Source organism: Kuraishia capsulata, genomic scaffold (genome assembly GCF_000576695.1).
Source record: "Kuraishia capsulata CBS 1993 genomic scaffold, Kuraishia_capsulata_scaffold_4, whole genome shotgun sequence".
Taxonomy (NCBI): domain Eukaryota; kingdom Fungi; phylum Ascomycota; class Pichiomycetes; order Pichiales; family Pichiaceae; genus Kuraishia; species Kuraishia capsulata.
The window spans coordinates 1,167,223-1,188,818 of NW_019172953.1; the positions used below are offsets into that span (position 1 = coordinate 1,167,223).

The 21,596-nt window shown below is 43.8% G+C and overlaps 11 protein-coding genes across 11 annotated transcripts, besides 1 other annotated feature; 6 read left to right on the forward strand and 5 right to left on the reverse strand.

The window, feature by feature from the left end:
• Nucleotides 1-1,108: 1,108 nt before the first annotated feature.
• KUCA_T00003738001 (uncharacterized protein) lies at nt 1,109-2,959 on the reverse strand (the record flags this gene model as incomplete). Its single annotated transcript, XM_022602183.1, has 1 exon — nt 1,109-2,959. The coding sequence occupies one exon, from the start codon at nt 2,957-2,959 to the stop codon at nt 1,109-1,111; it is 1,851 nt and encodes a 616-aa protein (XP_022459752.1).
• A 310-nt stretch (nt 2,960-3,269) lies between these two features.
• Nucleotides 3,270-5,402, forward strand: KUCA_T00003739001 (uncharacterized protein; the record flags this gene model as incomplete). The annotated part of the gene is made up of 1 exon (XM_022602184.1): nt 3,270-5,402. One exon carries the CDS (start codon nt 3,270-3,272, stop codon nt 5,400-5,402), a length of 2,133 nt encoding a protein of 710 aa, XP_022459753.1.
• Nucleotides 5,403-5,657: 255 nt separating this feature from the next.
• On the forward strand, nt 5,658-6,574 carry KUCA_T00003740001 (uncharacterized protein; the record flags this gene model as incomplete). The annotated part of the gene is made up of 2 exons (XM_022602186.1): nt 5,658-5,705; nt 5,774-6,574. 2 exons carry the CDS (start codon nt 5,658-5,660, stop codon nt 6,572-6,574), a joined length of 849 nt encoding a protein of 282 aa, XP_022459754.1.
• A 92-nt stretch (nt 6,575-6,666) lies between these two features.
• On the reverse strand, nt 6,667-8,007 carry KUCA_T00003741001 (uncharacterized protein; the record flags this gene model as incomplete). The annotated part of the gene is made up of 1 exon (XM_022602187.1): nt 6,667-8,007. One exon carries the CDS (start codon nt 8,005-8,007, stop codon nt 6,667-6,669), a length of 1,341 nt encoding a protein of 446 aa, XP_022459755.1.
• Nucleotides 8,008-8,262: 255 nt separating this feature from the next.
• Nucleotides 8,263-9,633, forward strand: KUCA_T00003742001 (uncharacterized protein; the record flags this gene model as incomplete). The annotated part of the gene is made up of 1 exon (XM_022602188.1): nt 8,263-9,633. The coding sequence occupies one exon, from the start codon at nt 8,263-8,265 to the stop codon at nt 9,631-9,633; it is 1,371 nt and encodes a 456-aa protein (XP_022459756.1).
• Nucleotides 9,634-9,726: 93 nt separating this feature from the next.
• Nucleotides 9,727-11,601, reverse strand: KUCA_T00003743001 (uncharacterized protein; the record flags this gene model as incomplete). Its single annotated transcript, XM_022602189.1, has 1 exon — nt 9,727-11,601. The coding sequence occupies one exon, from the start codon at nt 11,599-11,601 to the stop codon at nt 9,727-9,729; it is 1,875 nt and encodes a 624-aa protein (XP_022459757.1).
• Nucleotides 11,602-11,725: 124 nt separating this feature from the next.
• Nucleotides 11,726-11,779: a sequence feature (Short protein (KUCA_T00003744001, CDK27765.1) was converted to a misc_feature.).
• A 1,142-nt stretch (nt 11,780-12,921) lies between these two features.
• Nucleotides 12,922-13,689, reverse strand: KUCA_T00003745001 (uncharacterized protein; the record flags this gene model as incomplete). Its single annotated transcript, XM_022602190.1, has 1 exon — nt 12,922-13,689. The coding sequence occupies one exon, from the start codon at nt 13,687-13,689 to the stop codon at nt 12,922-12,924; it is 768 nt and encodes a 255-aa protein (XP_022459758.1).
• A 1,328-nt stretch (nt 13,690-15,017) lies between these two features.
• On the reverse strand, nt 15,018-15,413 carry KUCA_T00003746001 (uncharacterized protein; the record flags this gene model as incomplete). The annotated part of the gene is made up of 1 exon (XM_022602191.1): nt 15,018-15,413. The coding sequence occupies one exon, from the start codon at nt 15,411-15,413 to the stop codon at nt 15,018-15,020; it is 396 nt and encodes a 131-aa protein (XP_022459759.1).
• A 1,057-nt stretch (nt 15,414-16,470) lies between these two features.
• On the forward strand, nt 16,471-16,722 carry KUCA_T00003747001 (uncharacterized protein; the record flags this gene model as incomplete). Its single annotated transcript, XM_022602192.1, has 1 exon — nt 16,471-16,722. The coding sequence occupies one exon, from the start codon at nt 16,471-16,473 to the stop codon at nt 16,720-16,722; it is 252 nt and encodes an 83-aa protein (XP_022459760.1).
• Nucleotides 16,723-17,344: 622 nt separating this feature from the next.
• KUCA_T00003748001 (uncharacterized protein) lies at nt 17,345-18,469 on the forward strand (the record flags this gene model as incomplete). Its single annotated transcript, XM_022602193.1, has 1 exon — nt 17,345-18,469. The coding sequence occupies one exon, from the start codon at nt 17,345-17,347 to the stop codon at nt 18,467-18,469; it is 1,125 nt and encodes a 374-aa protein (XP_022459761.1).
• Nucleotides 18,470-19,831: 1,362 nt separating this feature from the next.
• Nucleotides 19,832-21,529, forward strand: KUCA_T00003749001 (uncharacterized protein; the record flags this gene model as incomplete). Its single annotated transcript, XM_022602194.1, has 1 exon — nt 19,832-21,529. The coding sequence occupies one exon, from the start codon at nt 19,832-19,834 to the stop codon at nt 21,527-21,529; it is 1,698 nt and encodes a 565-aa protein (XP_022459762.1).
• Nucleotides 21,530-21,596: the final 67 nt, after the last annotated feature.

Below are 21,596 nucleotides of genomic sequence, written 5' to 3' on the forward strand. Positions count from 1 at the left end.
GTCACTATTGGAAAGGCAGTAGGCGTGGAGTGCGGCTCCTAATTAAGTTCATCTGATGGTAATATGGTGGTAAGATCTCCCTTCTTCCATGGTATGCCATAGTCGTTTCACCAAGGCATTGTGCAACCGCTTCACGGATGGATGGAAATGATCCAGTGTTAAGCCATATGATCAATGGCGTGGAGTGATTAGGGGTGCGTCGGGATCATTCCGTGCCCCTCATCTTACCCCTCCTGAACAGCCAGATGTGGAAGTTGGAAAATCAGGCTGTGCAGTCCGGCACTGCTATTTACGGTTGAGTTAGTAGAATGCACCAGTAGTGTTGGATTAAGCGGCCGGAGAAGAATTATTGTTTAAGCTTTCGAGTGGTCGGAGCCGTAGGAAAGAGATACAGGAATAGCATCGTGTTAGAATCGGTGTTCGTTTTGAGTGCGGGAGAGATAGACCATATCCCCCAATCCATCAACCCTTGGTGAAAAATACAGGTACCAAAGCACAATCTGAAACTGGCTTTGCAATTTCGGCCTCTCCCTTTCGGCTTGGAATCCCTATATTCCGAATTCCTGAATTTTGTTCCTGTTGGGTCCAAGTTTAGTCGGGTGGTGGCCCGACTTCCTTTCTGTGGGGTAATGGGAGGAACCGGCCCCCCAACTCCGGACTATTTAGTCCTCCCTTCCGATCACACTCCCCGGGCTGCTAAGTCTAGATATTTTACCGCTTGACTATTGGTTTTACCCTGTAATTGAGAGACATTTTTTAAGATTTGGCGTGTCACTGAGGGGTTGTTCTCGGTGAAGCTGAAACCAGAATCACTGCAGCCTTGCTTGTTGCTGATCACCCACCCATTTTGTGTTTTTTTCTGTCAAAACCTTTCTTGGATGTCAGAACGATGGGTCAGATGTTATCTAATTGATGAACGGGCTGCACTTATAAGGTGGAGCCAAAAGACTCGCAATACTCGTAAAAATCTGACTATGAATCTCACAACTTTTTTCACTTATTAATTTTATTTCATTACTCCTTGAACCGGGTCCCCGACCTAGCCTTTTTTTCATTAAATTTCCCCAATGTCCCAATGCAGCCATATCGTTGGCTATTCTGTGTTCGATCACACCCTCTGAAGGACGTTTCCACCAAACCAGCTTCCATCATCTTCGCTCTTGGCAAATCCAGGACTGCTGTAGCACCCAAAACTGTCTCTTCCAGAGCCGGAAATTTTAAACCTCTTCTCTCCAGAATCAGAAGACGATGTGGGCTTGGCCAGACTCTCGAGCGATGACGTCTCCACAAAGTTATCCGAAGGCCTCGTCTTCTTGCTGGTGTTGAACATTGTTGAAATGATAGTGATGGCTTTCTTTGGTTTCTTCGTTTTCAAGTACTCTAGGAAAGATGTCGATGATCCTTTCTCTTCCGACTTCGGCGTATCGAAGTAGAAATTTGAGAAGGTGCCATCTATGACTCCATGTTGTTTTGTCAAGTTGGCTTGCGATTGGTAATCTGACAGCGAGTAAGACCCTGACCTAGGTCTTGAATGCGGAACCGTCAGCGACTGTATATCAGAAACGCTTGTGGCTACAGTCTCGCGTTTGGCGAGCTCTTGGTTTCCGAAACCCAAAACAAACTCTTTGGAGTCGTTATCTGTGGAGTCCTCTTCGTCAAGGCCGTACCTTCTGTAGAGCGCAGAGAGTCCCCCAGATTTCTCATTTTCGGAACTTTCCGTGGCTTTTGCATCTATCCGAGGTGTTGAGATCGCACCCTTGGGTTTTACCGACATGCTGAGCACGTCTTTGTGCTCCATGTCATCCTCAGCTCCAGGATCCGACTCTGAGTCCGATTCCGATTCCGATTCCGAATCCGAACCCGAGTAACCCCCAAAATAAGTAGCCAGTTTCCCAACATCCAGGAACTTTGATTCGCCGGTCTTAGAATCCCCAGACGGAATCTCCAAAGATCTGAGCTGTCTGGAAGAATGACTGTGCCTGATGGGCTCCTCATCCGACGTCTCACCATTGTTGAATCCTCCCGTTGGAGCACTCAAACTCATAGAAGGAGGCTGATATGTGCTGCTTCTGGGTCTTCCTCTGGTTTTTGTAGTTGGCAAACTAGGCTCAAACTCCTCGTAGATGTTGTCCAACTCAAGCAGGTCCAGATCAATCTCCGATCTCAGCAAAGAATGCAGGTCGCGGTCATTGGATATCGACAATATGGATGACAAATTCTTATCGTAATCAGTGATGTTGAACACCGTTCTCTTATTGGATGATTGTTTGAAATATATCGGGGTCGCCAGAGGAATCTCGTTGAACACCGATCTGTTCAGCAGAATTTGTAATAACGTGGATATCACGGCTCCGTGGGAGATGATCACTATCACAGAGTTTTTATCTTCGCCACTTTTTTGGGATCTGGCATAGAATTGCAAAAAACTGGTCAGAAATTTGAAACACCTTCTTTTGAGCTCCTTTAATGACTCACCATAGTCGCCACACTCACCCAGTCGATTGTACACCCACATGGGATCCTTTGCCCTTTTCAACGTGTCATTATCTGCAAAATTGTGGATGTAGTTGTTGATATTGCTGATCATGGACGCACCACTATCATTTGGTGGCAAATACTTGGTATCAAAATCACTGTGAAGCCATTCTGACAGCGCCTTGTCAACTCTCAGCTTGACAGTGCATGGCTGGTTGAGAGACGCCAACAACAACTCAGCGGTCTGCACACATCTGTTATAAGGACTGGAATGAACATAAATTTTGGGGTCTTTCCTCTGCTCAAATCTCAGGTTACCCTTGATCTTTTTCACAGCCAGTTCTATTTGTCTGGGAGCGGTTTCCATGTTCAAGGGAGGATCAAAAGGAGCCAGCCACGTAGACGCATCATTCGCATGTGAATCTGACGAAGATCCAATACCTTTGTCCAGCCTGGATCCATGTCTAAGTAGAATGAGGTGCATTCTGACAAGATGCAGGCAGATTGGAGAACGAAATGCTAAACTGCCCTCTGAGTGGTATGGCTGAATACCAGGACGATCGTTTGAATCGTTTATACGACTTAAGTTGTGTCCGGATCTTCGAAAGCCATTTGCACGTGCAAATTGCCACATGCGTGCGGGGATCAATGCTCAGCCTCCTAGTGTGGCTGGGGCAAGGTGATGGCGTGGCTTGGAAATTCGTGCTTCAATCGCGTTTTGTTGAAGATTGAAAAGTGAGCCAGGGTGTGTTTGTTTCCAGATTGTTTGTGCTCTAGGTTGATCGAAGTCCATCATGGGACTGGCCAACATAATAGAGCTATCTCCCTTGTTTCTGTCCTTACCGACCTTCTTCATATCGCTGACTTTTACCTCGGTCTCAGGCAGTTATGCAACAACTGCAATCCAGAGCGCTCTGCTAGCTTCCCTGGCACTCTTGTTCATAGCCGTGCTGCGAAATGTTGGTCTGATACCGACAGAAACATCATCTGATACTAGGAAATCGCCATATGGTTGGATTCCTACATTTTTGTCGCTGGAATGTGTATTCTGCGCCAACAACCTATTGTCACCTTCAAGAGCCATGTCTCTATTGATAGTGGGGACCCTGGTGGTTTCCATAGATAATCGGTCGTCAAAGTGGACATCACTAGCCAATGATGTCGCTGCAAATTCGCAGGTGATTTTAGTATTTGTCGGGTCTTTTATTTGGGACCTGGCAGGATGCTTTCAGTTCGAGACAAAGTCAGTCGCTGAGAGTACTCTGGGCTACTTACTACTTTTAGGTCCTCTCATATGGTGGTCTTCTAATACAAATTCTAGTACGGTGTGCTATCCCTCGGTGATGATATGCAACGTTTTGACGCTTTGTTCCGTGCTTTTGTTGCTACAATTCAGTCTAACTGACTTGCATTTGAAGGTGATAGCTGTCAGCGCTGGTAGCTTGGTGGTGATCATCCTTTCGCAGCTGGAAACTGTTAGCGAGATCGCGACTGACCCTGACTGTGACTCTTCACAGGAAAGCAATGCTTTGAGTGGGTTTTTCAACAAATCGTTGTTCATGCAGGATTATAAGGTCAATCTCGTTATCATCAATACTGTCACACTGCTAATCTACCACATTAGCTTGAACACGAACACAAACTCCATAGGAATTGCGCTCCAAAGGTTAAAAATTCAAATATTTGAGGTTGGAATTAACTTTGCTTTGATATTTTTGATCAAGCCTGTTTCCAGTGTGCCTGCCTTGACGAGAAAGCCTAGTCTATCCACCATGAACAGCGTCATCGACGAAGATGGGTTTAACGGACTGGCGTTGATTGCACAACTCTTCAACAGCAAAGAGACCAGATCAATATTCAATTTTTTGCTTCTCAACACCTCCTTCATGTTTGTCCAGCTGCTTTACTCTTTCAGGTCCAAGAGTCTGAGTTTATTGAGTGACTCTCTGCACATGTTCCTGGACTGTCTTTCTCTGTTCCTTGGTCTTTTGGCCTCGTTGATCTCTAACAGGTCCAAGAGCTCGTTCAGTGGAAGGTATGCATTTGGGCTCTCCAGAATTGAAACTTTAGCGGGTTTCGCAAACGGATCCCTGCTGATTGGCATCGTCTTTGGGATATACAACGAAAGTGTTCGCAGGATATTCGAACCTGTTGATCTTCAAAAGACTGAAGAGTTACTTTTGGTGAGTATTCTAGGTCTTCTTGTGAACCTTGTTGGTATATTTGCATTCAATCATGGCCATGACCATGGCTCTGGTGGTCACTCACATTCCCATTCTCACCAAGCCAATCAGGTTGCATCAGAACCTCACGACCACTCTCATTCTCATTCTCACACTCACACTCACACTCACACAACTGACCCTGTACAGCATCAAGAACACCAGGAGCATCCCGACGAGCCCTGTCATGATGAAAAAGAGGTAAATAACGACAATATGCACGGCATATTCTTGCACATTCTCGCAGACACCCTGGGTTCCGTTGGAGTGGTGATTTCCACAATCTTGATTCGTATCACGGGTCTTACTGTTCTGGATCCTCTTACCTCCATACTAATTGCTACCTTGATCTTGATCTCCGCAATACCTCTAATCAAGTCCTCGTCCTCGAACCTGTTGTTGTCATTGAAAGGTGGTGATGCCCAGGAGACCAAGGTGAGAGATACTCTATTCGAGATTGCCAACATAACGGGAGTCAAATCCTATACGACCCCCAGATTTTGGCCTGCTCAAGATGACTCTTCAACTCTGACTGGATATCTTCATGTTCAATTCTACAAAAGCGAGAGCTCGACTTCGATCAGGAGAAAGGTTGAAAAAGTCACTCAGGACTCCAAACTGTTTGGAAAGCTCTATGTTCAGTACGAGAACGAAATGGACGATTGCTGGTGTCGCAGCGGCTCGGGGGTTTTCAGCTCATATTGAGTAAAAGAACAGCATACATAGCATATTTGAATAAGCTGATACCATTGGCTCATTAATATCGAATCTATAAATCTCTGTTTCCTAGATCAATCAATCTAATATTCAAATTCCTTAAGATCAAGGCTTTATGGTAGTGTGTCCACCATTTCCTTATCGAGTTAGAAAAAATTCCAAGCTTTCCACGACATAGGAGAGTAGTCTTTCGAAAAGGGTGTTTATTTTCTCAAATAAATCCCTTGAAATCGAATATCAAACATGTCTAGGGTTGGTGTTCTAGCACTTGGTCCTGCCGGTGTGGGAAAGGTGAGTTTTTGTTTGCTCTTTCTTTGCGCCTCCCGAGGTCCCAAGGACATTTACTAATCAAAAGGCAGACCACGTTTTGCAACTCCATAATATCCCATATGCAATCGATAGGCAGAAGGGCTCACATAGTTAACTTGGATCCCGCTGCTGATCCTAAGGAGTACGAATTCACCATTGACATTAGGGACTTGATCTCTCTGCAAGACGTTCAGGAAGAACTTGGACTTGGTCCTAACGGTGCACTGATATACTGCTTCGAGTTCTTGTTGGACAACTTGGACTGGCTGGATGAACAAGTTGGAGATTATAACGACGAATATCTGATTTTCGACTGTCCTGGTCAGATAGAACTGTACAATCACGTGCCTGTTTTACCAGTGATTGTTAAGCATTTGCAACAACAGCTGAATTTTTCACTTTGCGCCACCTACCTGTTGGAAGCTCCTTTCATAATTGACAGATCCAAATTTTTCAGCGGAGCTCTATCAGCCATGAGTGCGATGATCTTGCTGGAGCTTCCGCACATCAATATATTATCGAAGATCGATCTGGTGAAAGACTCCGTTTCCAAGAGAGAACTCAAGAGGTTCTTGAACCCAGACCCTTTGATACTGGCAGACAAAAGCAATGATGACGACTTCATAGACATAAATCCAAGGTTCAGGAAGCTCAATAAGGCGATTGCCAATCTGGTGGACGAGTTTGGAATGGTGCAGTTCTTGCCGTTGGACTGTAGTAGCAAGGATACCTCTGATTCTGTGGCCACTATTCTTAGTTACATAGATGATGTGACCCAATGGTCGGAAGCACAGGAACCAAAGGAACCAAAGGATGAGGCTGAAGAGGAAGATTTCGAGCAAGATTACTAAAAGAAAGATAAGGTTGTTTGCAAAATGTGAATTAGATATACATGATTGAGCTAGGATTCGTAAGCGGAAACAGCACCTGTAGAATGATCTCGTTAGTTTGGATCTTCAGCTTTTATTGGGACCAATTGGGACTGTTTCAAATTTTTCTTTGACTTCTTGATTACTTTCCCTTGACGTTCCTTTATCTGCCTTGGTTTCCTCTTCTTGGATGCGATTTCGTGGTTGAACTTTTCCATTATGGTGGGAATCAACTGGCAGTCTCCCACAACTATCAGATCGAAATGTTCAACATAATCCACGATTGACATTGAAGGCATTTCTGTGTTGATCCAAATAATACAGCCCTTCTGAGAATGGACTACTCGTGATAATTCCTTCACCAATCTTCTCACTCCAGGAATCTTCAGCGTTGTACCGACTACCACGAGACAATCTGGCTTCGCCCTGAGATCCGTGGCTGAGACTTTGCCAATGGTTTCTCCATCTGGATGAAACTCGTTGTACAGCACAATTCTTGGTCTCATTACACCGCAGCCGCGAGCTCTTTTTCCGGCTATTTGGTTGATTGTCTCCCACTCTTCGCACTCGGGGCAGATGCCCCCTTTGCTGTGTTCGAAGAAAGACGGGTCCATGTTCGTAGTGTACTTGCACTTCGAGCACGACATCAACTGCACATTTCCATGAAGCTGAATAGTTTTAGGAAACGGGGGTCTGGGGATCAAAGGAGTTGCAGTGGCAAGGTTTGGCAACTGGATTTCCAAACAGTCAATGTTCTGGGTGTACAGTCTCACCAGTCTATCGGAACCCGACACTTTGTCGATGTACCTGTGGAACTTTGAAGGTTCGGCCTCTCTGGACATCTGAAATAGTCGTTGGATCATTTTGTGAAATTTTTGTGTGGATTCCTCAGATCTAAACACATTATAGTCAAAAAGTTGCTTTCCACTTCCTCCAGGACCAGCCTGAGAAGAAAGCCCTTGGAACAACCCGTTAGCGGACCTGAAATCCGGAATCCCTGACCCCACCGATATTCCAGCGCCAGATACTACCACCATTCTCTGGGAGTACTCTAGAGCATGATGCAGAAAAGAAAGGTCTTGCACATCGATTTGATCGTCTTGTTCTTGTAATGACTGTGATTCGGTAAACGAGCTTATCTCAAGGATGGTACCATTAGGCGGTCTGTATCTCAGGGGTAATTTTCTTGTTTTCTTAGGGGTTTCCCGTATCTTCTTAACTTCCTCTATGGCATTTTCTGTAGACTTTTGATCAATGGAAAACCCTTGTTTGCTAACACTCTCGTCTTCACTATCAGAGTTTCTCAAAGAGTCATCAGGGGTCAACGGAAATTGCAGCTTTTTCGCCACAATCTCAGCAACCTCTTTGCCGACTCGAGATCCTGCTGGACTAGGCAGAAGCTCTTTCCCAGACATGGTTTCAAAATATGTCTTTTTAAACAGGGAACAGACAAGAGTCTGAAGCACATTTGATCCTAAACGGGAGCATCTCCGGATGCGGCTAAATTGGGATTCCTACTCCAGACTGAGATGTACTCACTGTTAAGTGTAAATTACGGTACAGAAGAACTTCGTGTGTCTGATGGGAGAATAGTAAGTGTAACCAAAAGGACACACGAAGTTGCCACGCTTACCCATTTTCAAGCCGAATCAAGCCAATCAAATCGGACAATGGTGCAGATAAGTGAGGTCAAAGATTCTCAATCTAGAGAGAGTAGAACTGCGGCACATACCCACATCAAAGGGCTGGGTCTGGACGAATTTGGAAATGCCCATGCCATCGATGGTGGTTTTGTAGGCCAGAAATCAGCCAGAGAAGCGTGTGGTATCATCGTTGATCTTATCAAGTCCAAAAAGATGAGTGGAAAAGCCATACTGCTGGCTGGTGGTCCAGGAACCGGAAAGACCGCCTTGGCCTTGGCGATCTCGCAAGAACTAGGCCCAAAAGTGCCTTTCTGCCCTATTGTTGGAAGTGAATTGTTTTCCGCGGAAGTCAAGAAAACCGAAGCCCTGATGGAAAATTTCAGAAGATCTATCGGTTTGAGGATCAAAGAAACGAAGGAGGTGTACGAAGGTGAGGTCACAGAGCTCACTCCTGAAGAGAGTGAGAACCCACTGGGGGGCTACGGAAAGACTATTTCCCACGTGATTGTGGGACTCAAGAGCGCCAAAGGAACGAAACAGCTACGTCTGGACCCTGTTATATACGAGAGTATCCAGAAGGAAAGAGTTGCCATTGGCGATGTCATTTACATAGAGGCAAACACAGGTGCTGTGAAAAGAGTTGGAAGGTCCGATGCTTATGCCACCGAGTTTGATCTGGAAGCTGAAGAGTACGTTCCACTTCCAAAGGGTGATGTTCACAAGAAGAAAGAGATTGTTCAGGATGTGACGTTGCACGACTTGGACGTTGCCAACGCGAGACCTCAAGGAGGCCAGGATGTACTGTCCATGATGAGTCAGTTGCTGAAACCAAGAAAGACGGAAATCACCGAGAAATTGAGACATGAGGTCAACAAGGTAGTGCAAAAGTACATAGACCAAGGTGTCGCTGAGCTGGTTCCTGGTGTTTTGTTTATTGACGAGGTCAACATGCTAGACATTGAATGTTTCACATACCTGAACAGGGCCCTCGAATCCTCCATAGCCCCTGTGGTGGTTCTGGCTTCGAACAGAGGTAAGACAACTGTGAGAGGAACCGACGATCTGGTTTCACCACATGGATGTCCTCCGGATCTCATTGACAGATTGCTAATTGTCAGGACCCTGCCTTACTCTGCTGACGAAATCAAGTCGATCATTGCCAAACGTGCAAAGATCGAGGGTTTGGCCCTTCACCCAGATGCTTTGAACAAAATCGCTCAGCAAGGTGTTGCCACGTCGATGCGTTATGCTTTGCAACTTCTGGCACCTGCTGGAATTTTGGCTGGTATTGCTGGTAGATCCGAGATCACTGTCCAGGACCTCGAGGAGTGTCAACTCCTGTTTCTTGATGCCCGCAGAAGCACAACGGTTCTGGAGAACACTAAGGGCTATCTTTGAATGTCTGTGTTGGCAAAAGTGTACTCTATGTTACTAGAAAAAAATTGTAAAAGTTTAAGTGCTTTTCTTTCCGATCAAGCCACCAGTAGTTCCTCAAGGTTGCGCTCCTAACTCACCACATTCGTCAAGAAAGTCTTCTGCAGTGAGCACCGACGTACTGCCATACACAACTAACTTGGACGAAGGAGTCACTCCTGTTCCATTGGCCCACTCTTGTAAGTTCTGGTACTCCAAGTAGTTCCCACCTCCTACAACGAAAACTATAGACTCGTTATAAGATTGTCTTTTTGGCGGCTTTGAGTGAACACCCCTGGTCAATCTAGGATCGAAGTAGAGGTACTCGTCGGTAAGGCTTGCAGATGCTTGGTTGGCAGAGTTTGGTTCCATTATCGATTCCACAACGTTTGCTATTGGCAGCTTCTTTTTCTCTGGTAACAATTTCTTGAGACCGGTGATCAAAGATCCCACACCTTCAGATAACCTTCCATCAGTCAAGCCATACAACTTGTTCGAAAGGCCATTGAAAAGAGCAGATTTGTTTTCGCCGTTTCCAGATCCAGATAGGGAGCCCGAGGAAGCAGATTGTAAGTTAGACATTGCTGACAACTTGATGACTTCTTTGACCCGTTTGATGTAATTCAAAGAAGAAAGATCGCAGCCCAGCTCGGTCAAAACTGTCTCAGCTTCAGTGGCAAAAGATTTTGGAATATCCGACAATAATGTAAGAATGATGTAAGTCCTCAGTTTGTCCTTCTTGTTGTCTCCTTTTGTTTCCTGTCTAAGAATCTCCAAGAACTGCTTCTGCACTTTGGGGTCATTCACATTTTGTTCAACCTCAAAGAAAGCATCAAGCGATTTCGACTCCAGTTCTTGGAGCAAGGCCGCCAACACTTTCATGTGCATGTCAATGATAGACTTCCTTGCAGTTAGTTCTGGTAATGCTTTCACGGCCTGTTGTATATGCAAAGTGTCACTTGAATTTGGGTCGATATCTTGCAATGAAGATATACCAGTTTTATTGGTTAGTTCCTGGGCATCCTGTTTGTACTTTGCCAGTTCCTTCTCCACGTTTTCAACAGCATCTGGGAAAGGCAATTGGGCATTCTTAAACCAGAAAAAGTCCCTTGGATCAATGTCATACTTTTTTGTCGAATCATCTTGACCGCCCGTTATGGTGATGGTATTCCTGTGGAGTCTGAAGACGTCACTAACCATGCACTGGTAGATCCATGAATGCGCGAACATGGAGGCTAAATCAATGTTCCTGTCCAACAAGATTAGAACCAATCTTTGAATACTTGTTGCCTCCGTGCTGTTCAACTGAGATTTTGTGTTAATGACATGGTCCCTAAGCTTCTGGTCTAGTCTCTGCGCAACCAGTTCAGCCGGTCCTCCACGTTGACATCTGATGACCGGTACCGAACCCATCGCCAGAATCGTGGCAAATAACCCATTTGAGATCTTGTCAGCAATTCCAGTGATCTCATCCTCAGTTGTGGTGGGATTGTTAAACTGACTGTAGATCTTTGGGAGATCCAAAGAGAAAAGGTCAGGCTCCGTAACGATGAAGTCCAAGTATTGATCAAACACTTGTTTTATCTTGTGGCTTTTCCCTGAAGCAGCCACTTTCTTCGCAAAGTCTTCCAGCAGCTCTCTGCTCAAACTGGAGGTGAAGTTGATATAGAAATCTGCGTAGTGCTCGATTTCCAGATCGTGCATGATGCGCTGAATGTTCTCCGGTTTGGGCTCCACAAAGTATATCACTGGGACATCGGGCAAGGGAGCTCTTTTGGCATTTATTAGGGTGTGCATGGTAATACCACAAGTCAAAAGATCATTGACCCGAAGTACCGAGGAAACGATCGCCGTACTTCTGGTATCCAAGATCAATACCTTCCATATGATTTCCTCCTGGTTGCTGACCGCAGTCAGATCCATATTTTTGCCCTCAATATTGAGGTGCAACATTTTCTCCAAGATGGCTATGAAGCAAGTTAGTCGGATTGTTCTCGTGGGACTCTCGTATTTCGTTGAATGACTTGAAGGAATTGTGAAATTCCCTTGTCACATCGAACACCACAAAAGCTCTTTCTCACTTACCGATTTGCCTATCCCTTAGACTTGGAAGGCCCTGAGCCATCGACATTTTGGAGTTCTGTGCAATTGACTAAATTCTGGTAAAAACAAGGTTCTATTTGAGTTGAGTTTTGATGTTTTTTCAATTTTGATACCACAAGTCTGTTCCCAACTAGACGTGTGAACGTTGTAAACACGGTAAGCCATTGGAGATCATCGCGAGCCGAATCTTGAAGGTCTAAATTTTGTTGATGGGTGCACGCTTTCCCATTAGGCACGGGACACGATCAGTTGGTAAGGAAGAAACCATCATACACCAATCGATGAATCAGCGAACGAAAAAAAAATGAGCGGTTGTTGATTTAGGGTATGCCTAATTGATTTGCTAATTCGCAACGGACCTGGATGACCCAATTTGATTAGATTTCGGATTTCGTATTCAATGCAACGTTGTACGCATGTATACCTTGTCCCTCTCCACCTGCTGTTAGATTTAGATTTCAGATATTTTTAGCTAGAACAGTTTCTTTTATTAGTCCCCTCGCATGTGAAGTGCTTATCTCAGAAGCAGAGTTACCGAGGCAATGCTTCAGTGCGAGTTGTCATGCCAGGGAAAGGGGTTTTTGCTAGCTATAGCCCGGAATTAAGTGGCCTTCCCATGAACAGAGAGGTTAAAAAACATCATCAAAGAAATGTTCATGTTGAGAAGCTAAACAAACTAAGCCAACACAGTAATGTAGAGAATGTATACGCCTGAGATTGCCGATTCATGGAAGTCTGACTCAGCGGTTCATGTTTCAAGCAGCCTTCTAGAACAAAAAAGCTGCTGCATTGGAAACCGGCTAAATGCACGGAAACATCAGCACCTGAAATCGCCAGTCCCAGCGGTAGATAGGGGCATCTGAATTTTAGGGAATTAGACGGTCGTCAACAATGTTAGATCATATTATAAGCGAAAGAACAATTAAACCCATGATAAACTATAAAGCAAAAAAAAACTAATGCAAAAAATGGAGTGGAGAGAAACAACGATAGGGTTGCCCTCTCTCACGATGCAGATCAAGCTGAAGAGACAACGGGAATGAGACAATGATATGTGACAAAAACTTAACCGATCATGGTCAGACAAGAGCGATAGATATGCTGGTGGTGTTGTTGAATTCTTGATATTCTTATCGAGCTATTGGAGCAGGAACCCAATTATTGCTGGTTCTAACCATCCAACTTGTAATCGACAATACCCCTCAAGACCTTAATTCTTCCATAAATCTCATGCTTGATTTCATCTCTGCTGAAATCATTATTCTTAGACCTGTTTTTATTTTCGGTACCAGGAAGAGGCCATTTGCAAGGTAAGTCTAGCCTCTGACATTCTGTGCACTTTGGCTTCGACTCACAACAGCGTTTCTTGCGGTGACGGCATGTGAGACATCCTTTTCTGGACCGCTTTACCTTTCCAGATGCATCAATTCTGGGTGGAAGAGTTACAGCAGCAGATTTTGGACTGGATGACTTTCTGGAGCTTCTGTGTGGATTCGCTGGAGAGTCTGACTTGTAGTTGTCAAATCTCAAAAATTTCTGTCTATCATCATCAAGTTTGACGGTAGTCAATGAAGGTGAAGATCCCACAGTCGAGTAGCTTCCAGTTATCGTAGGGGCTTGAGGAATTGCTGGCTCGTACTTTTCGTTTGAAGAGTAAACGTAGTTGCTTGAAGTCTCATTTCCCAGAAATCCGCCAATACTCGTGTTCGAGTTGAAAGCTGCGAATTGGTCATTTGGATTAATGATGCCTGAACCGTTCATCTGTGAATAACCATTACCATAAGAATATGAGTAGTGTGCAGGGGTTTGTTTCGAATTAAGCCGCAAGTCGGTGCCTAAACCACTCTTCTTATTATCGAAAGAATATCCTTCACCGTAGTTCTGAAATCTGGGTTCCATCTTCAAAGAACCACCGATGCCAAAGCCGAAATTGTCCATATTATAGTTGATCAGATTCACAGTACAGCTGAAAGTAGTTCTTGTTTTATGGATTTTGAACCGACGACTGAGACCGACTCCAAGACGAACTACTTTCAGATCTATTCTTCAATCCGGTTCTCAAATAAGCACTTTAATGTCCCTTCGTCAAATTACAAGTTCTGCGTAGCGAAGCAGTCTTATAACTGGAACGAGCTTAGTATTGCTCTTAAGCGTTAACTTAATAGCAATGATTGTAAATGTACGTATACGACTATAAAACTAGAAACGGTCGTTGGTTTGTAATTATATATATTCGTAAAGTTCATCCTGCCTGGATTTTTCCGACAAGCAGACGTCGGCAGAGCTGTTATACGTGCATGATGCATGCGGAAACTTGCGAGCCGCTATTGCATAGAATTATAACCACTAGTTTCCATCACGCCCACCACGGCAGTGGATGGGACATTGATCGCGCGTGCAGTTTCCCTCGAAATTAATAATAGGGAGCAATGTTCACTTGCAAGGTAAGGGAAGATGATCAATGTTGAGGAATTGTTTTATCAAAAGTGACGTTTTGCTTCATCAATTCTTAAGGCAGAGAGTGGAGACCATTGAACTGGGCATGAACAAAGCCTGCTTTGCTGCGCACCAATCATCAAAATGATCTCTACCGAAACATCTGTACCAGTCTGTCAATATTTTGCAAACATATCAGAGTCCAAGCCCCGGATTGTAGTATCATGTAGCAGATGCGAGGGAAGGAAACCGAGTCATTACTCTAGCAGTAGGCTTGCTTGCTCGGAAAAAGATGACAATGCAGATTCGTCAAAACGGTTTATTTTTTGATTGAAAGTGTTCTAGAATGCTGTCATATCCGAGCAAGGGTATAACATCCTCGTTAAGTTTAATTAATTTTTGGGGAACTGCTTAGGGATTACGTAGGTTATGATTTAGTTAATAGCATTTTTAATCCCGTTGCCTTAGCGAGTACGCAAGATTATACCAGTATGCCCACTTTGATGGGTATACATACCAGGCATCGCACTCATTCATGGCTGACATAAGAGCCAGATTTCATCGTGCCGCAGCTGTCGGGTAGGGTTCCTAATGACTGACTCTAGTAGTGTGAAGATAAAAAATGGAACTAGTGGAGAGAGTGAAAAAAGTGGGATGAGGGGTTTCCTTGATCACTTGTCATTGCAATCATTAGTCGCAAGCAAGACTGGTGGAGAATATCCTAAAAACCGATTCTTAGCTTATATGGTTCACTCTCAGATTTCGAAGGAAGCACGCCCAAGATTCGTACAGGAAGAAAGGAAGGCGTTAAGCAGGGAAAGAAAAAGAAACTAAAATACCGGATTGCAATGCTTGGGTGAGCGGATTTCCATGCATAAGATGCACTCTCGAGTTACTTGTTGTAGTCGGCTTAGGCGTATTCGTGCGTCCTCAGTCGTTTTTCCTTTTTTCCGGGGGTGGTAATTCATTCCTCGATATCTAGCTTTGGTAACAATAGTGAGCATAATTCCATCAAACAATAGGGTCTTCCGTGAGTGGCATATGGGTTTCAGAAGAGTCTTTAGATCGCAAGCAAATTTTGGAGTATGCCGCGTGGGTCTTATAAGCGTTTCCGATGTGAGCAGAGGGGTCAGCAGTAAGGGGTAAAAGTAATACGGAGTACATTGCAACCTCAATAAAATAACATCGCAAGTAGGCCGTGTTAAAAGAAGCATCCGCTGGTCCATCGGCTTATCTGGACCCACAAAGTCAGTTGGCCTCTTCAATCAATACAGAATCCTCTTACAGTATGACTAGAACTTGATAAAATTCTTGCTCTATTGCACCATGGTGTCTATTATCATAGAATTTCTTCAGGCCTGGTCATTCTCACTGAATCTGAAATCAAATTGAACCTTGATAACTGTGTCAGAGCAATGTACAGTATATAGAGAAGATAGATAATTGATTTTAGATCTGGTGTGCACGGCCCTTAGACTGCCTATGTGGTGTGCCACCATCATCATCCTCTACTCCGCAACTTTCACCCAACGTCTGGACCTTTATCTCTTTGAGTGTCATCACAAAAGATTCCTTGGTCGGGTATCTCTTTGGAACCCGATCTTCGTGTTGCGGCCTAGGCACCAGATCTTGGATATACGATCCCTACTGTGGCTTCGGTCATCTCATCGGCACGATATGCTGTGCGTGTAATTTCGCGATTTGCCTGTTAAGTAGCCTGACTTGATCCCCCTCAAGAGATGACATGTGATAGGCCAGATGAAACCGAAACCGTTTTTCCGATAAGTTTTGATACATATTTTAGCACTAGATGGATCAACAAAATCTAACAAAGATGTGCTAATGTCATGGTGGCTCTTAGTGTGTTGCAGATGGTGATGACTTGGAAGGAGACCGATAAAGGTTCAATTTGAAAGATTTGAATCTCTCAGAGTGTGAATCAAGCTGCACGTGGTGCATGTGGCATGTCCCATGTACCTTTGGACTTTATTTTGTTTACTACCGATTGAAGGAGGGGTTGGCCCATAGTCGGTCACCAATGAATATTCTTGGAGGTATCTGGGAATGGAAAATGCAGTAAATTATTGATATCTTAAGAAAATCAAGGAGAATGAGTAGAAAGAATATATTCTCCTATCTTTTAACGAGAAGTGTTAGAACCAAGTTCTACCATGCAGACGTGTGAAGTTCAAGAGGTGCAGTTACCCCCGTCTTAAGCTTGAATCTCTGAGATCGAGATCGTGAGAATGCAAGCCTAGACGAAGTCTCCTTCCCACTATTATTATGGTCAGACTAGAATATATTACTGATTATTTCAAGTTTATCTCTCAGTTGCAAGACTATGCTGATGAGAATGGGCTGGAGTTACACCATGGATTCGATTTTAGTTCGGTGCCTGTCATCGAGTTTAATTACCTTAAAGACCCCTCAGCTGAGTACGCTATAACTGAAGAAGAACTTGACAAACTGGCAGACACGGACCGCAAACTTTTGCCTTCTGCATGGGTTGTGAACAATATAAGAACACTGAGTTAAATTTGGACCCTACCATTAAAGTTGAAGGACATACGTTCAACTATGACTCAGAGGTATACCAAGATGTCACTCGTCAGTCAATTTTATATTGGGCATATGGAAAAAGTGGACAAAACTTGTCCAAACACACTTAAAAGGACAGATTATGCTGAGTTTTACTTTATATTAGCGCTACTTCTAGGTTCGGTCAGGTTGGACGGTCTAGTAACACAAAGAGTTTCGGATGTTGTGGATATTCCAATAAGCCAGCTCCACAGAGCTGGACAGTCAACAATCACCTAGAAGAATATGCCTGCTTCAAAAGCTCGCAGCACAATAAGTGTTCAGATCAAACTGGTATAGTCTGTAACAATAACGGCGAGACCCTCTATAGAGCTAAAGCCAAGGCTTATGAGCCTTGGGGTTACACCACCTACATGATATCCTACAGATACTATATGTGTATGTGAACCTGCATATGTGAATATTTCATTTCGTCGTGTCAAAAACATTGTGGGAGCTATTGGTTTGATCACGACCCCAGCTTTCGAAAATTTTGCAAAGGGGCGTACCAATCAAATTTACACCAATAAGGCTGGCGGCTCCCTGATAATCATTAGAACATTCTGATAAACTTGAGATTATGGTTGAGGCAACACTTACGTTCTGTTGCGGTCCTGACTGTGGCAAGGAAACCACTTCCACCTTGAAGTGTCCGACCTGTCTCAAGGAAGGCCTCAACATGGTCTTCTGCGATCAGTCTTGTTTCCGCCGCAACTGGGCTCAGCACAAAAACATACACAAGAAGCCAGACGCTGATAGCTATGATCCATTTCCCAAGTTCAGCTATGCTGGTAACGTTAAGCCAGCCTATCCGTTGACGCCACGTAGAGAGGTTCCTGCTCATATTCCAAGACCAGACTACGCGCAGAATGGTAAGCCCGTTACCGAGATCAAGAACGACAGAACTGGCAAGATAAAGGTTCTGGACGAAAAAGAGATCAAAGCACTTCGGGTAGTGTGTGCTTTGGCAAGAGAAGTCATAGATATTGCCGCTGCGGCTGTTAAGCCTGGTGTGACTACCGATGAGATAGACGAGATTGTCCACAACGAAACAATAAAGAGAAACGCTTATCCTTCGCCTTTGAATTACTGGAACTATCCTAAGTCGGTGTGTACTTCGGTGAATGAAGTTATTTGCCATGGTATTCCAGACAAGCGCCCTTTGCAAGACGGTGATATTGTTAACCTGGATGTGACTCTCTACAAGAACGGGTTCCATGCAGATCTGAATGAAACTTACTATGTTGGAGAAAAGGCTACTGCTAACAAGGATCTTGTCAATCTCGTTGAAACAACGAGAGAGTCGCTAGAGCTCGCGATCTCCAGTGTAAAGCCTGGTCTTGCTATAAGACAACTCGGCGAGATTATCGAAGCACATGCGAAGAAGAACAATGTCTCGGTGGTGAGATCCTACTGCGGCCATGGTATCAATACGCTTTTCCATTGTCAACCGGATATTCCTCATTACGCGAAAAACAAGGCCGTGGGAGTTTGTAAGCCAGGTATCGTTTTCACCATTGAACCTATGTTGAACATGGGTACCTACAGAGATAACTTGTGGCCAGATAACTGGACCTCTACTACTGCAGATGGTTTGCCAAGTGCTCAGTTCGAACACACTTTGCTGGTGACTGAGGATGGTGTTGAGGTGTTGACCAGTAGGAACAAGAAGTCGCCTGGTGGTCCAGTCAAGAGGATTGCATAAGTAGAAGAAGCCTACAGAAAGTGATAGAAGGTATTTTTAATTTCATGAAACTCATTTTGATGGTCTTATTACTGGTCGTACTTGAGCGAGGATTCTTGGTCTCGCTGCTCTCGCTGCTCTCGCAGAAATAAAGATTGAGGAAAGAAATTGTCCCCTAGAAGCTTTAAAAACGATGTTCCTAATAAATAGCAGATGAACAGCGAAGCCAGGTTTAGTATCAGCTATGAGTTCAGAGCCCAAAAAATAGTAGCTGTGGAAACGTCTTTCAGATGTCTGTCAAATAGACAAGAGTATTCAGGTTGGACTAACGCTAAGTTTAAATAATGATAAGGTACTTTCAAAGACTTATGGATGATCTCAATTATGTCTCAAGCTTGTCTTCTGGATCTTTAGAATCCAGCAAGCGACAACTTTCACTTTGCTTCCATAAAATGTTTAACTTGTGTGTCTGGAAATGTGTAGAAATTTGAAAAATCTCGAGTTTTCCAAAATTCAAGGAGTTTATTTTCACGACTCGTTATATATTGCGTAACTAGTGTTTCATAAAAAGAGTCACAATCTTACAGCAATTGTTCAATCAAGATCAACTATCTCTCAAAGAGAAACAAGATTCAAAATTGTCAAATCCAACCATTTAACTCCAGTAGAAATCTCACTCCACTTGTGGAGGGAACTAATTCCTTGGAAATGAGCAGGAGAGAAGTTTTTACCCCCTCAAATAGTTAAATGATCTCACTGGATAATCGGTATAATCATTAGACAAAACCCTGGGTGTGCTGGTGTATCATTGGCAACCAGCATGGCAACGGTACCTACAGGTGATACAGTCTAAGTGGGCACTTTGGTATTTTGGTTGCAATAAAAAACAAAATAAGCATCAATGAATTTAAAAGCACAATATTAATTTATAAGATGTGTTTCTAAAATAGAAAACGATTTATTTTTGCAGAAATATTGAACCAAACTTTATTTTCTACTAAGCTTGCCGATCTGAATTCTCAGAGTATAGCGACCTCTGAGTTCCATGTCTCCAACAGAAACTCACCTTAGCTCAGTTGGAAGAGCATAGGACTGTAATGGCTTCAAAGTAATCCTAGGGTCTCCGGTTCGATCCCGGAAGGTGAGATCTTCTGCCTTTATTTTTTTGATTCTTCTAGCCATCGCTGGTCGGAAGTCTTCACCGAGGGTGAATTTCTTTTTTCCGTCTAATTTAGCTATGTGACTTCATACGTGCATTAAATAAGCCAAAGGCACATTTTTTTTTCACAATACACCTACTTCTCCAAACATCCGCTTCAGGTCCTTCCTCATATTCTCCTTTCAAAGGAGAGACATTGAGTTGACTAGCTCGATAAAATTAACATGGCTACCTATTTCAATACACAAAGAAGAAGGTCAAGCATTGCGCTTGAGAGGCAGGTAAGCTGGAACACGCTACTGGCGCAACCAACTATAGAAGCCCTTCCAGTGGATCTTCTGGGGAAGATTTTTCGCAACTTGTCAACCAACGATCAGAAAAACTTATCGCTAGTTTCAAAAAGGCTTCACAAGGCTGCCTCTTCAACTCTCGTGAGATCTATTACTGTGATAGTAAATTCCTGCGCTGAACCAAAAGCAATCCATTCCAATGCGGCTCAAACAACACTCATCTACACACCTCTCAATTTTCTCCTTTTTGTGCTGACGACTTTGCAAAACGGGAAAAACCTAGAAGACATTAGAGATCTCAATTTTATCACAACCAAGGGTCTCAGCACTTACCATCAAAGTGTGATTTTTAGAAAGTTTTGGAGCCAGAAAGTGGGCGATATCGCCGCCGATTTCCCTCTGGAGAGCATTGCAAAACTATCCATCTTCAAGGGAGTGAATTTTGCTTCCTTGACGTTGGAGGATGCTCTTTTATTCATGATGAATTATCTGCCTTCACTGCATAAGCTGAATGCTCCATATTGCAACCCACAGAAAATGTTTCCGTTGCTAAAAACCGCCATTAAGTCTTTGACGTTGACCTCCAGGACAGACTACGACGGAGTGATTTCGGCGCTACCCTATTTGAGATTGGAGGAGTTGACTTTGGTCTTTGAAAACGATTCTAGCCAATGCATTGTCGATCTTGCCAATATATTGACGCGTACCGATCTGTGCTCACTGAAAAAACTCACCTTTGAGCTCGCCAGAACGGATTTCAACGAGCCTGAAGAACTGACATGGTTGGCATTCTTCAATGTCTTGGTCTCTCAAAAGATCAAATTGTCCAACCTGACCAGCCTGGTCCTCAGAAATTGCACTATTATGGACCAACAAGATATCGCAGTCAAAATCCTGTCGCAATCAATCGACCTTTCAAAGCTTCAACACATTGACCTTGGAATCATGGAGCTCACCCACACAAACCTCTCTCATGATATGACTGTGCTCAACGAAAAAAATTTAGCTGACAACTTTTTTTTCCAAAAATTGTTGCCACATTTGAGAGATCTCAACTCGCTAGCGATTCGTCCAACAAAGAATTGTCTGACCTGCCAGATTCGCGGGGTTATTCTATTTTTGACATCATGGAAGGACAAATTGCTCCATCTAAACCTTGAGTACAGTTCGCTGGGGGAAAACGATATCTTACAAATAAACAACACCATCATCAGCTACCAACGCTCTTTGAAGTATCTCAAATATAGAGACCAATCTTACCATTTCAATATTAGGAATTCCATGGAGCAATGGTTCACTGAGAACCAAATCGATGTGAGGATGAATCCTATCTATGCATCAGAACAATCTCACCAACTTGCCTTTCCCAACACAGTCTTTACCTCTTACGTGACCAAAGACTTCACTGATATGGTCACAGAGAACAGCGCGATGTTCTGTGTTTTTTTTGCGAGATTTTTCAACGACGGAGCCGTTGGCCAGAAGTTATATCTCGAAATGATAATCAGACAATCGCCTCAGTTGAAGACCATTGAGCTGTTCGGGTTCATTCTGCACGTTAATCATGCGAAGAGAACAGTTTCGTTAAGGACTGGAAACTCGAGATCTCAACTGCTGATGTTTTACACGTGAAAAAACAAACAAGCCATGCATTAAAATTTCAGTCCAACTGCTCATGAAAAAAGGCTCAAACCTCAAA